This window comes from Phoca vitulina, unplaced genomic scaffold (genome assembly GCF_004348235.1).
Source record: "Phoca vitulina isolate PV1807 unplaced genomic scaffold, GSC_HSeal_1.0 scaffold2, whole genome shotgun sequence".
NCBI lineage: Eukaryota > Metazoa > Chordata > Mammalia > Carnivora > Phocidae > Phoca > Phoca vitulina.
Genome location: NW_022589705.1, coordinates 70362274 through 70377323, shown reverse-complemented (window position 1 = coordinate 70377323; position 15050 = coordinate 70362274). Strand labels below are relative to the sequence as shown.

Here is a 15050-nt window from a genome sequence, read left to right as displayed (position 1 = left end):
GTATTATCTTGTATAAAAATAATCCTAGTAAGATCAATATACAAAAATTACTTTTCTTTATATACATCTAACAGTGAACAACATGAAAATGAAGTTAAGGAAACAATTTCATGGACAATAACATTAAAAAAAAAAAACATTTAGGAACAAATTTTTAAGAGGAAGTAGAAGACGTAGCCACTGGACTTATAAAATGTTGAAAGAAAATAAATGGGACGGGCGCCTGGGTGGCTCAGTTGGTTAAGCGACTGCCTTCGGCTCAGGTCATGATCCTGGAGTCCCTGGATCGAGTCCCGCATCGGGCTCCCTGCTCGGCAGGGAGTCTGCTTCTCCCTCTGACCCTCCCCCCTCTCATGTGCTTGCTCTCTCTCATTCTCTCTCTCTCAAATAAATAAATAAAAAATCTTTAAAAAAAATAAAATAAAATAAATGGGACAACATTCTGTGTTCATGGATCAAAAGACTTGATATTGTAAAGATAGAGGTACCCCACCTTCCTCTTTTGCAGAAATTGAGAGGCTGATCCTAAAATTCATGTGGAAATTCAAGGGACCCAGGATGGCCAAAACAATCTTGTAAAAGAACAAGTTGGAGGGGCATCTGGATGGCTCAGTCAGTTAAGCATCTTGATTTTGGCTCAGGTCATGATTTCAGGGTCTTGAGATAAGCCTGGCATCAGGCTCCACTCTAGAGGCTGCTTAAGATTCTCTCCCTCTCTCCCTCTCCCCTCCTCGCAACTCATGCCCCTTCTCTCTGTTAAACTCACACGTCACTAAAAAGTTAGAGTAATAAAGTCTGTGGTACTGGCAAAAAATAGGCAGAAAGATCAATGAACTAGAATCTAGAAATAAGCCTTCGTGCTTACGGACAAATGATTATTTATATGAATACCAAGACAATTCAATGGGGGAAAGAATAATCTTTTCAATGAATGAGTCTTTGACAACTGGATATCCACTTGCAAAAGAATGAAGTTTGACTTTTAAAACCATATATAAAAATTAATTCCAAATAGATCATAAACTTAAATATAATAGCTAAAAATGTAACATCTTGAAAATAACAGGAATAAATATTTAAGGCCTTGGAGTAGGTAATTGTTTCTTACATTTGACACCAAAAACATAAGCGACAAAAGAAAAACAAGATTTCATCCAGCTCCATCCAAAGGACAACATAAAGAATGGGAGAAAATATTTGCAAACCAAAAATCTTATAAAGGACTTGAATCTAGACTATATGAAGAACTCCTACAAGTCAACAATAAAAAGACAATCCAGTTTTAACAATGGTTAAAGGCTTTTTTGTTAATTAATAGACTTTTTTAAAGCAGAAACAGTTTAAGAAAAATTGAGTGGAAAGTATAGAGTTCCCAAATATATCTCCCAAATCCCAGTTTTACCTATTAACATCTTGCCGTTAGTCTGTTACATTTGTTACAATTGGTGAACTAATACATTATTGTTAACTAAAATCCATAGTTTAAAGTTCAGTCTTGGTATTACACATTCTGTGGTTTTTGACAAACTTAAAATGACATGTATCTACCATCACAGTATCATACAGAATAGTTTTACTGCCCTAAAAATGTCCTGTACTCCGCTTATTCATCCTTTCCTCTCTCCCCCCAAGCCCCTGGCATCCATTGATCTTTTTACTGCCTCCACAGTTTTGCCTTTTCCAGAATGTCATATACTAGGAATTATGTAGTATGTAGACTTTTCACACTAGCTTCTTTCACTTAGCAATATGCATTTAAGGTTCCTCCATATCACTTTGTGACTTTATACCTCCTTCCTTCTTCCCTTCCCTCCCTCCCTTCCTTCATCACTCCTATTGCTCTCTGCTTTTCTTTTCTTTTTTTTTCTTTTTTGAGAGAGCACGTGCTTGTGGGCTGGGGGAAGGGGCAGAGGGAGAGAGAGAATTCCAAGCAGGCTCCACGCCCAGTGTAGAGCCGGGAGCAGGGCTTGATCCCATGACCCTGAGATCATGACCTGAGCTGAAATGAAGAGTTGGACACTTAACCAACAGAGGCACCCAGGCGCCCCTCTGCTTTTTTCTTTTTTTAACAAACCAAAGTCCATGGTTAGGGTTCAGCCTTTGTGTTGTGTTGTTTTGTACATTCTGTTATCTGATGTTCTTGGGAGTCTAGTTCTGCTGCTTATTGTGTATGCTGCATTTTCTGGAATGACTGGTGTATTTGTGCATTTTATAGTTTGGGATTGTGAACTCAGTTTTGGTGGGGTGGGAATAAGGAGTGCTTTATTTCTGAGAATTCTAATACGCCTTATTTAGCATATGTCTCTATAAATCAGTTTTATATTTGCTTCTGCCAGGTGGTTCAGAGATGTTACCAGCCAGAACCTTCTTTTTATTTTCTTTCTTTTTTCTCATTTTGGGGTTTTTAGACAACAGAGTAGTAGTTTGGCAAATTCCAAGTTGGAAGGACAGGTTATAAATTCTCAGATATTTTTTTTTATCCCAGCAGAACCCAGGATGAGATTGCCATCACCCTTTCTCTGAGTTTTTAGCTCTTTAGGAGTTCTAACTTTATGCAGAAGGTCTCACTGCCAACTTCCTGTTCCCCTGTCCAAGCTTTATCATCTCCCATCCATGAGTTGTAAAACACAAGCCTCTTAGTGAAATTAACAATGATCTAGCAAGTTAGGGCAGTTGTCCATTCACACTTAAACACTTTTTCCCCTTCATGATGTCTTTTATTTATTTTTTAAAAGATTTTACCTATTTATTTGTCAGAGAGAGAGGGAGAAAGAGAGCACAAGCAAGGGGGAGGAGCAGGCAGAGGGAGCAAGTAGCCTGATGGGGCACAATCCCAGGACCCTGGGATTGTGACCTGAGCCGAAGGCGGATGCTTAACTGACTGAGCCACTCAGGCATCCCGATTTCTTTTATTTCTTGAATGTTCGGCTGTGTATTCTATAAAAGGCATTTCTGTTTTACCCAGGATTTCTAAGTGCTTTGCCACGGGAGAACTTGCAGGCATTACTCTTGTCAGGTCCAACTCTTTATTACTTATTCAGCACCAGGATTGGCAGGAAGGTATGTAACTACATACATACATACATACATATACACACACACCACATATATATATGGTTTTTATATATATAAAATCCATAGGGTAAGGGTACGTTTTCATCTTTGCCACCAGAATTTTCAGCATTAGCCACTTTATTCCTTTTTTTTTCTTAAAGATTTTATTTATTTATCTGACAGAGAGAGAGACAGGAGAGAGGGAACACAAGTAGGGGGAGTGGGAGAGGGAGAAGCAGGCTTTCTGCAGAGCAGGGAGCCCGATGTGGGGCTCGATCCCAGGACCTTGGGATCATGACCTGAGCCGAAGGCAGCCGCTTAACCGACTGAGCCACCCAGGCGCCCCTCCTTTTTTTTTTCTTGAAAGATTTTATTTACTTGAGAGAGGGAGAGGAAGACACAGACCCCTGCTGAGCAGGAAGCCCAATTCGGGGCTTGATCCCAGGACCCTGGGATCATAACCTGAGCCAAAGGCAGATGCTTAACCAACTGAGCCACCCAGGCGCCCCCGAGCCAGAGACAGCACTTTATTCCTTACGCTGAAAGTTTTGATTCTTCTAAATACAAATGCCATTGATAGTGCTTATGCATGATTTATATTTTTGTGTCATTAAGCTTATCAGACTTTGTTATGAAGTTGATTTTGGTAAGGAAAAATCTGAGGGAACTAGTTAGAATTTTGAAGGCTTAAGGTGTGGAATGAATGTTCCTGACCAGTCTTTCAGGTGCTTTTAAGTTCTTGGCTGGTTCTGCTCACTGTCCTTCCATTTCAGTTCAGTAAATGTTTATTGACTACTCTTAGAAACAAAACAATCACATGTCCTCCAGTCTCCCACTATTGTCAGCCTATATGGTACCTTTATGGAAATTGGCAAAAAGTACCTCCTCTTTCACATGGTTGCCTTCCCAAGGTCTCCCTTCTGTGAGGAAGAGCATCTCATGCCAAAACTTAGGGCTTGGCAAGCTGACTGAATTTCAGCCTCCATTAACCTCCTTAGCTGGTTATCTTTGTATAGTATGAAACTACACAACTCTAGGACATGGCCTTCTGTAGATGTTTTCTAGTGTGCAGTTGTGCTCTGTCCAAAGTCTCTAACCTTACTTAATCCGATCTTTTATTCACTGAATGCTAGCTTTAGTGGTAAATATCATTCTTTACAATTATATCACATAACCTTTCCCCGCCTCCTATTCCATGATTACTCTTACATTTAATAGTTCGTTCTTTCTGGCATCTTTTTTTTTCTTTTCAGGCCATCCCCGCCCATATGCATCTAGACCCTGATATCCCCCAAGAGCTATTTTCCTTGAAGCCTTCTTTGCTTACTCTAGTCCACATTAATTTTGTCTCCATTCTGTCCCACTTATTTATCCTGTGGCCTCTATGTTATTTATCTTGTGGTTCTTTTATTCCAACAAATATTTATTGATGTTCCCCCAGGTGTCTAGTACCATTGTAGGCACTGAAGATACACTGGTGAATAAAAACAGACTTTTGCCCTGACAGAACGTATATTCTACTAGGCAAGATAGTAAACAAAGACTTAATTATTTGATGCATGTGTCCTGCTCGTCTTAATAGCTATAGAATGTAAACCACAGAGATATGAATCCTATTTAAGACAAAAAAATTCTTTCAGTACCTATGCAGGTATTTCCTTGATACTCATTGAAATTCTCAGAAGCTTGTCAGTGACCTCAATTTACAGTAACTGAAAAGTATTTTATGGCATAAATTTGGTTTTTAGTGTGTGGTCTTAAGGTATTTATTAGAAGAGGTTGGGGACCAGTAGTATAATCATACTTACTATTGAAGTGTTAAAAGTGTGTCATTTTAATTTACTGGATTTTTCTATTTTTTATTTTCCTGTTACTTACTTTTGTTTCTTTATCATAACTCTTTTTCTTCTGTATTCAAGAAAATACGGGGTTTGGGGGCAAAATACTGATACTCTTTTTAACTAAAAATGTTAACTGAATGCTTACTTGTCACATAAAGATTCTAAAGCAGGCACTAAGTGGGATAAAAGCATGAGATAAGATACAGTACCAGCTTTCAAAGGATTTAGAATCAGGAAGAGTAGGTAACAGATTGAAGGATTCAATTTCTTCATTTGTAAGAACGATCAGATTTTTTTCATTACTTAAATGAAAGTGAAAAAAGTCGAGAAGGATGCCCCTGTGTTAGTAGCATCGATAAGTATGTGTGAGGCAAATGAGTTCTTGAATTGGAAGGTTGTACAAAACCCTACTATAAACTAGTCCTATTTTCTTTTTTTTTTTCTTTAAAGATTTTATTTATTGAGAGAGAGAGAGCACCCGCACTCGAGCAGGGGGGAGGGGCAGAAGGAGAGGGAGAAGCAGGCTCCCAGCTGAGCAGGGAGCCCCACATAGGGCTCGATCCCAGGACCCTGAGATCATGACCTGAGCCGAAGGCAGACACTTAATCAACTGAGCCACCCAGGCACCTGCAAAGGTAGTTTTAAAATACTCTGTACATCCCCATTGTAGCAGTTAACATACACTGTAATTCTCAGCAATTGCCTGCTTCCTCATTTATTATCTGTGACTCAGCTGTGAGTTCCATGAAGGCAGAAATCAGGCTAGTTTGTATCCCCAGTACTTAGTAAATAGCACTGCTTTGAAAGACGTGTATATTTTAATTTTAACATGGCTGTTTTTTTCCTGTGGATTTTGTGCACAGAGGATTTTGGATATCATTTGGAAGACTATGGTCTTGTCTCCAAGGAGTTCATAGTCTAGTTGGAGAGCTTAAGTTAAAAGCTCAAAACAGGAAAGTAATAAAAAGGCCAGTATGAGTCATTAGTTCTAAAGTTGACCCAAAGTAGAATAAAAAATATCCCAATTAAAAATGTTGATAAGATGCTGTGAATTCACAGCAGGGCAAGAGATCTTGGACACTAGAGTAATCTATAAGGAAGACTTCATGATGAAGAAAGTTTCCACTGAATGTTGAAGGATGGGGAGGATCAGCTGTGCGAGAGGAGGAGAGCTGTTTGTTTAGGCTTACTATATACTAACAGGTAGTGTTCATCCATAGAGTATTTGTAATAAATGGAAATAATAGAACTATATATGCCTTATAAACTACTAATCTGGGTTTTTCATATCATTATCTCCTCCCCCATCGTTTTAGATTAGTGAATTTTGACTTGAAATCTGTATTTCTAGCTTCCTTCACTTTTGTCCTGTTTTTCTTAACACTTTGGTTCCAAGGTGAAAGCTCCTCTCTGAATTGTACCCCTTTAAAATGTAAGAGCTTCCCTATGGGAATAAAATAACATGAGATTCATTTTTCATTTTGTTTACTCTTCTGATTATTAGCCACAGTTGACTGGAGATGAGAAATAGTCTCTTCTTAGGCTCATCTTTTACTTGTGAAGTAGAAATAATATTGCCTCCCTTGCCAATTTTACATATTTATCATGCTGATAAAATGAGATAATACAATTATCTCATTCAAGTTATTTGAAAAGGATAAAAAATGTTCTAGAAATGCAAGTTGTATGTTCTTTCCATTCTGATTTATATGTCTGACTTAGAGAGTTTTTCATGCTATTTCTCAGTGTAGAGATGTGATATTGCTGTTACATTGCAAAATCAAATTTTAGGATTCTTGGTTTTGGACAGGAGCTTGAACATGGCCTGGATGGTAGATGGCTGCTGTGGAACAGCTGTTGTTTTCTCTTGCTGTGGAATTCTCATTTTGGTCCCTCAGTCACTTCAGTTTTAAACACCCTATCGTGGGCCTTTTGTCTCTGCATGACCCTTCTGATATATTTAGCTGTGAATGAGGTTATGGTTGTTTAGGGCATCAGTAAAATTCCATCTTCATTAAGTATGATGAGGTCTTTTTTTTTTTTTTTTTCCTTACCTGAAAACTGAATTTAACTTTGTTTTAGGCTTTAACAGCTTAACTTTACCTCTCAGTACTCCTTCGATACAAATTTGCATCAAGTGTGGTCTTGCATCTGAGAGTGATCTTTTGAAATGCTTTCTAGTATTCTTAAGGTTGACTTTCTTTTTTTCTTTTTCTTATATGTTTCATGAAAACAGTTTTTAACAGTTCTTTTAACATGCTCCCTATTAGCCAATTCCTGTTAGAACATATTTTTTAAGACTTAGCTGTAACTGTAATAGGCACAGATACCACATTTTTTATTGATGTATAATTGACACATTAACATTGTATTATTTCATGCATACAGCATAATATCCAATATTTGTATATGTTGTGAAATGGTGACCAAAATAACTCTAGTTGATGTCTGTCACCGTACGTAGTCACAAATTTTTTTTCTTGTGATGAGAACTTTTACGATCTATTCTCCTAACAACTTTCAGATATGCAATACAGTATTAACTATAGTCACCATACTGTACTAAAACATATTAAATTCTTATAATTCCATGAGGGAGGTCCTATTATTTCCATTTTTTTTTTTTTTTAAGATTTTATTTATTTGAGAGAGAGAGACAGCGAGAGAGGGAACACAAGCAGGGGGAGTAGGAGAGGGAGAAGCAGGCTTCCCGCGGAGCAGGGAGCCTGATGTGGGACTCGATCCTAGGACTCTGGGACCATGACCTGAGCCGAAGGCAGACACTTAATGACTGAGCCACCCAGGCATCCCTTATTTCCATTTTCTAGATGAGGAAACTGATACATAGAGTTAATAAGTTATGTGACTTATCCAGGGTCACACAGCTAGCAGCTATAGAGCTGAGAAGAGAATATACACAATCTGGTTTTAGAATGATTGCTTTTAACCACTGTACTATACTGCTTACTGCGTCGTTGCATTGTCTTTGAAAACATGAGAAAACACAGAATTGTATGAGGTTTACTTTGTAAACATGAACATTTTACCCTGATTAAAGTTGATTCATTTACTCCATTCATCAGCACCTACTTATTCTTTTATGTGTTTCAGACACTATTAGGTGCTGAGTTTTGAGCAAGGTATACATAGCCCATGACCTCATTAATTTTACATTCTAGCAGAGAAGACAAATGCTAGTAAGTTCTTCATCTAATGATTGAATTGCAGTTGTGATAAATGTTACAAAAATGTGGGTTTGTCTTTTATTAATTGAAGTATAGTTGACTTTTGGAGTTGTTTTTTGTTTTTTTTAATTGATGAGAATAGAGTTTTTGATGGGGATTCTGACATGGTCTTAGAAGTGAGATGATTCTCTGAGAAAATGGCATTTGAGCTAAACTTTGAAAGAAGCCTTTCTATGCCTACCTGAGGGTATGACTAAAATTAGAGACTTAGAACCACCTACTGGAACTGCATAGCACTTTGGAAGAGATGAGCTAACTCTTACATACCTCATTTACCCTGATATATGCTTCATTTATCCTGAAATTTAACATTGTTTTGTACATTTGGTGTCTGGTATAATTAACATTTATAGTGCTGACACATAGACAAATGACAGAGAGATTATCCTTCATCTTCTTTATTAAGATAGGGAAGTGATAAAAAGAGTTGAGAAAGGGTCTTTAGAGGCCTTATTCTCCTGTTTTATTAGTATGTAAAAAGAGCCCCAGAAAACTCTGATTTGCCCAGAGGTGGTTTTAAGATTTCTTATATATAGCATAAATGAAAAAATGTATTTCTAAGTGTCTTAGTTGTTTGAAAATCCACTTATACCAAAGATTTTTTTTTTTTTCCTTAACTGTATGAGAAAGCATTTGAATTTAAAACAGTTTCTCAACTGGCCTCCTTTAGCCTTACTGGCAGTAAGGATAAGCCTTGTATTTTTCTATCTGTAACTAGAGTGACTTGAATAAAAGTGAAAGAGAAATAGGGGTGCCTGGCTGGCTTAGTTGTAGGAGTATGCAACTCTTGATCTTGGGATCGTGAGTTCAAGGCCCACATTAGGTGCGGAGATTATTTAAAAATAAAATCTTAAAAAAAAAAGTGATGGTACTTCAGGTGAAAATAATCTGAAGTTATTATGTATAATTTGACTTATTTATATGGTAGCAGTGTTCATGAATAATTCTTTGTTTTTTAAGTAGGCTCCACGCCCATTGTGGGGCTTGAAGTCACAGACCCGAGATCAAGAGTTGGATGCTGTACCAACTGAGCCAGTCAGGCGCCTCATGAATAATTTTTTTTAACTGTACAAAAATGTTTTTATCCGCATTGGGACTACAGTGGAACTTCCTTATAGTGTCTACTGTGTTCTCTTTAATATTTTCTTATATGAAATATTCCAGAAGACTCAGCCATGAGTTAATAGAAGAAAATTATATCCTTCTAATTGCCTCATCAATTATCAAAGATAGAAAACATTAAAAGAAGCTTCATATCTCATAACAAAATTTACAGGAAAGTCACCATTTTCTTTTTGACTCCATCTTCTCATTTTTGATAGATTGCAAAGGTCGACTGCAAGGAAATACTAGACATCATATGTAATCTGGAATCCGAGGGTCAGGATAACACAGCATTTGTTCTTTGTACGACTTACCTTACCCAGCAGCTCCAAACTGCAAGTGTATATTGTTCTTGGTAAGTATATTTACTTTTTATTCTCTTTATTTGTTTAGCACAGAGTAGGGCATTTAGAGTTTATGTAAAACATTGGCTTGTTTCAAATTTAAAGCCTAACTGATGTGAATTAAATCTTGTTTAGAAGCTAAACCATTTAATTAAAAATATTATTAGTTTTTTCCAGAAGAGTCCAGAAATAAAGTGAAGGTAAAGTTTGAGCTCCTCTTGATCATTCTGTTAACTTTAAGATACATTGTCTTTGAAGACAAAATTATGGCAACATGAAACAAATTGGTGTTAGGTCGTTTTCCTTTACACTTACTATATCTTCTGGTAGTCATTTTCCCCCTCTTATTTGGAAACCCACTAATTATGTAGGTTTCTAGGTCAACCTTGCACTAGAGAAGGAAATCAATTTGAATAGTAATCTCTTGCAATTTTGGTACTATATTAGCAGAATTGCACTATTTTAGTTTTAATTCAATTTATATCTTGTTTGCCTACAGAGTACTTAGTTGCTAAGAAGGAAACAGTGAGTGTAAACCATGGATCTTTCATTCTAACTGTATGGAATCTATTTAGGCCAAAGGGACAGACTGGTACACAGGAAACCTCTAGAATGTAAGACTGTCAATAAGTATCATATTAGTAGTATGGATAATGCTATAGGATACTAGAGAAAGGTGCTCTCACTGTATGTTTAAGAAAGGTGTCAAGGAGGAGGTATTACCAGCTTTAATTCAAAGAATGGGTTGTATTTGCATGATCTTGATGGGAGAAACCTTGAGCATTTTAGAACCTAAGGATGGCTTGAAGTTGAAAATGAGCATTTTGATTATAGGAAATCCCAGGAAAGCCCTTGGTGTACTTTAACCTTCATTGATCTCCTTTTGGAGCATCTGTGTGTATTTGTACAATTTTATTATTATTAGCATTTTATGCTACTTTATTTCTTTTTATGTACTATTTTGCATAGAAATATTATTTGTGGGGGCGCCTGGGTGGCTCAGTCGTTGAGCATCTGCCTTCGGCTCAGGTCATGATCTCAGGATCCTAGGATCGAGCCCCGCATCAGGCTCCCTGATCTGCAGGAGGCCTGCTTCTCCCTCTCCCACTCCCCCTGCTTGTGTTCCCTGTCTCACTGTGTCTCTCTCTTGTCAAATAAATAATAAAATCTTTAAAAAAAAAAAAATTATTTGTGTACTGTAAATTATCCTACCCAATCCTCATAATTAGCATTGTGCAGATGAGGCAGTGGAGGACAGAGGAATCCGAGAAGTCTTGTGATTGCCCAGGATCTTAAGGCTAAAGTGATAGAGCTAAGATTCACATCCAGGATTTTTGACTGCTAATCCAGTGCTTTTCTTCTCCTTTGGTTGTTTTCTTGGCACAGGGCCAGAATTCAGATTGTAGTCTTCTACCACTCAGTCCACAATGCCAGAGTTATATCTCCTATGAGAAAGGAGATAGTGGAATAGGGAGTTAAATATATTTTGTAATAATCATTATGGGCATTTTGTCAAGATACTAAAAAAGAGGTGATACAAATAAAAAGAGTTAAGTAGCAGTAAGGGTTTTGATCATTAAATTAAGTAGAGGAGGTTTTTTTTTTTCATACATTACAGATTAGAGATCTTAGCAAGTATACTCTTAATCCCTTTGATCTGTTTCACCCATTCCCACACACACACACACTTCCCCTCTGATAACCACCAGTTTGTCCTCTGTGTTTAAGAATGTTTTTTTATTTGCCTCTTTTTTTCCTCTGTGCATATGTTTTGTTTCTTAAATTCCATCTATGAGTTTAGTCATGGTATTTGTCTTTTTCTGCCTGATTGATTTCACTTAACATTGTACTCTCTAGATCCATCCATGTTGTTAAAAATGGCAAAATCTCCTTCTTTTTTTATGGGATATGTATATATATTGTATGTATACACACACACACACATATATATATCACATCTTTTTTATACATTCGTCTGTTGATAGACACTTGAGCTGCCTCCATATCTTGGCTATGGTAAATGATGCTGTAATAAACATAGGGGTGCACATATCTTTTTGAATTAGTGTTTTTGTGTTTTTTTGGTAAATACCTAGGAGTGGAACTACTGGATCATATGGTAATTCTATTTTTAATTTTTTGAGGAACCTCCATACTGCTTTCCAGAGTGATCGCACCAGCCTACATTCCTACCAACAGAGCACAAAGTTTCCTTTTTCTCTACATCCTGGCCAATACTCGTTATTTCTTGTGTTTTTTATGTTGACCATTCTGACAGGTGTGAGGTGATATCTCATTGTGGGGTTTTTTTTTGTTTGTTTGGTTTTATTTTTTATTTATTTATTTTTTTTAAAGAGAGAACTCTCAAGGAGGGGGGGTGGGCAGAGGGAAAGGGAGAGAGAGAGAGAGAACCTTAAGCAGGCTCCAGGCCCAGTGTGGTGTCCAATGCTGGGCTCCAGCTCATGACCCTAAGATCATCACCTGAGCCGAAAGTTGGACACTCAATTGACTGAGCCACCCAGGCGCCCCTCATTGTAGTTTTGATTTGCATTTCCCTGATGATTAGTGATGTTGAACATCTTTTCAGTGTGTCTGTTGGTCATCTATATGTCTTTGGAAAAGTGTATTTTTGTGTGCCCATTTTTTTTTAAAGATTTTATTTATTTATGTGTCAGAGATAGAGAGCAAGAGAGCAAAAGCAGGGGGACTGTCAGGCAGAGGGAGAAGCAGGCTCCCCACTGAGCAAGGAGCCCGATGCGGGACTCAATCCCAGCACTCTGGGATCATGAGCTGAGCCGAAGGCAGACACCTAACCAACTGAGCCACCCAGGCATCCCCTCTGCTCATTTTTTAATTGGGTTATTTGTTTTTGTGTGTGTTCCGTTGTATAATTTCTTTAAATATCTTCTCCCATTCAGTAGCTTGTCTTTTCATTTTGTTGATGGTTTCCTTTACTGTGAAAGCTTTTTATTTTGGTATAGTCTTCAATAGTTTAATTTTGTTTTTGTTTCCCTTGCCATAAGAGACATATCTAGAAAAATGTTTCTATGGCTGATATCAAAGAGATTACTGCCTGTGTTTCCTTCTAGGAATTTTATGGTTTCAGGTCTCACATTGAGGTCTTTAATCCATTTTGAGTTTATTTTTGTGTATGGTCTATAAGAAAGTGGTCCTGTTTCATTCTTTTGCATGTAGCTGTGTTGGTTTTCCCAACACCATTTGTTGAAGAGATTGTCTTTTTCCTAGTGTATATTCTTGCCTCCTTTGTTGTAGATTAATTGACCATAAAAGTGTGGGTTTATTTCTGTGTTCTTTATTCTGTTCCATTGAATAATGTATTGGTTTTTGTGCCAATATCATACAGTTTTGATTACTATAGCTTTGTAGTATGATCTTGAAATCTGGGGTTGTGATACCTCCATGTTCCTCTTTTTCAAGACTGCTTTAGCTATTTGGGGTCTTTTGTGGTTCCATGCAAATTTTGGGATTATTTGTTCTAGTTCTGTGAAAAATGCTATCAGTATTTTAATAGGGATTGCACTGAATGTGTAAATTGCTTTGGGTAGTGTGGACTTTTTATTTAACAGAGTGGGAGAGGGGTTGGGGAGGGGCAGAGGGAGAGGGGGAGAGAGAGAATCCCAAGCAGGCTCCATGCCTAGCACGGAACCCGACACAGGGCTCAATCTCAGAACCCTGAGATCGTAACCTGAGCTGAAATCAAGAGTCAGACGCTTAACTAACTGAGCTACCGAGGCGCCCCAGGTAGTGTGGACATTTTAACAATAATTGGTTTTCCCAACTCATAAGCATGGACTCTTTCCATTTGTTTGTTTCATCTTCAATTTCTTTCATCAGTGTTTTATAGTTTTTAGTACAGGTCTTTTACTTCCTTGGTTACGTTTATTCCTAGGTATTTTATTCTTTTTGGTGCAGCTGTTAAATGGGATTGTTTTCTTAATTTTTCTTTCCACTACTTTATTAATGTATAGAAATGCAGCAGATTTCTGTATATTAATTTTGTATCCTGCGACTTTACTCAATTTTTATGAGTTCTAATAGTTTTTTAGTGGAGTCTTTAGGGTTTTCTGTATATAGTGTCATGTCATTTGTAAATAGTAAAGTTTTACTTCTTCCTTACCAATTTAGATGCCTTTTATTTCCTTTTGTTGTCTGATTGCTGTGGCTAGAACTCCCAGTACTGTGTTGAATAAAAGTGGTGAGAATGGACGTCCTTGTCTTGTTCCTGATCTTAGAGGAAAAGCTCTGTTTTTCACCATCGAGTATGTTTGCTGTGGGTGTTTCATATATGGCCTTTATTATGTTGAGGTATGTTCCTGCTAAACCCACTTCGTTGAGAGTGTGTATCATGAATGGACATTATACTTTATCACATGCTTTTTCTGCTTCTGTTGAGACAATTACATAGTTTTTATCCTTCCTCTTATTAATGAGACATATCATGTTGATTGATTTGTGAATATTGAATCACCTTGCATCCCTGGAATAAATACCACTTGATCATGATGAGTAATTTTTTTAAATTTATTGTTAGATTTGGTTGCTAATATTTTGTTGAGGATATTTGCATCTGTGTTCATCAGAGATATCATCCGGTATTTTTCTTTTTGTGTAGGCTTTACCTGGTTTGGATATTGGGGTAATGCTGGCCTGCCTCGTAGAATGGATTTGTAATCTTTCCATCCTCTTCTATTTTTTAGAATAGTTTGAGAAGAATAAGTATTAACTGTTCTTTAAATGTTTGGCATTTCACATATGAAGCCATCTGGTGTTGGACTTTTGTTTCTTGAGAGTGTTTTGATTACCGATTCAGCTTCACTGCTAGTAGTTGATCTGTCCACATTCTCTGTCTCTTCCTGATTTGGTTTTAGAAGGTTATATGTTTCTAGGAATTTATCCATTTCTTCTAGGTTGTCAAATTTAATGGCATATAATTTTTCATAATACTCTTTTGTAATCCTTTGTATTTCTGTGGTGTCAGTTATTATTCCTCTTTCATTTCTGATTTATTTATTTGAGCCCCCCCCCTTTTTTTCTTTTAAATGAGTCTGGCTGAAGGTTTATCAATTTTGTTGATCTTTTTAAAGAACCAGCTCCCGGTTTCATTGATCTGTTCTATTTTCTTTAGTTTCTGTTTCATTTATTTCTTCTCTAATCTTTTTTATTTCCTTCCCTCTACTGGCTTTGGTCTCTGTTCTTTTTCTAGCTCCTTTAGGTGTAAGTTTAGGTTGTTTATTTGAGATTTTTCTTGATTACAAAATAATTTTAAAACTATAGTCATACAGTTCTTTTAATATTCCTGATAGAGCTTCCCTTTTAGAGTGACCCCTAACTTTTTTTTTCTTCCTTTCTTCACTCAGCCACATTAGCCCTTCCAAGAATGTTAGTGGCTCTAGGATTAATGCTGCTCCCCTGCAGCAGGAAGGGATTAACAGGGATTTCCC

General features: G+C 37.1%; 1 protein-coding gene across 1 annotated transcript in view; it reads left to right on the top strand.

Annotated features, from left to right (window-relative positions):
- The window catches only part of RLF (RLF zinc finger), a 90023-nt gene that overhangs the window by 57255 nt on the left and 17718 nt on the right, over positions 1–15050 (top strand). Inside the window, exon 6 of the mRNA XM_032432003.1 lies at positions 9463–9599. Within this exon, the coding sequence (XP_032287894.1) occupies positions 9463–9599 (137 nt within the window). The remainder of the gene's footprint in view (positions 1–9462; positions 9600–15050) is intronic.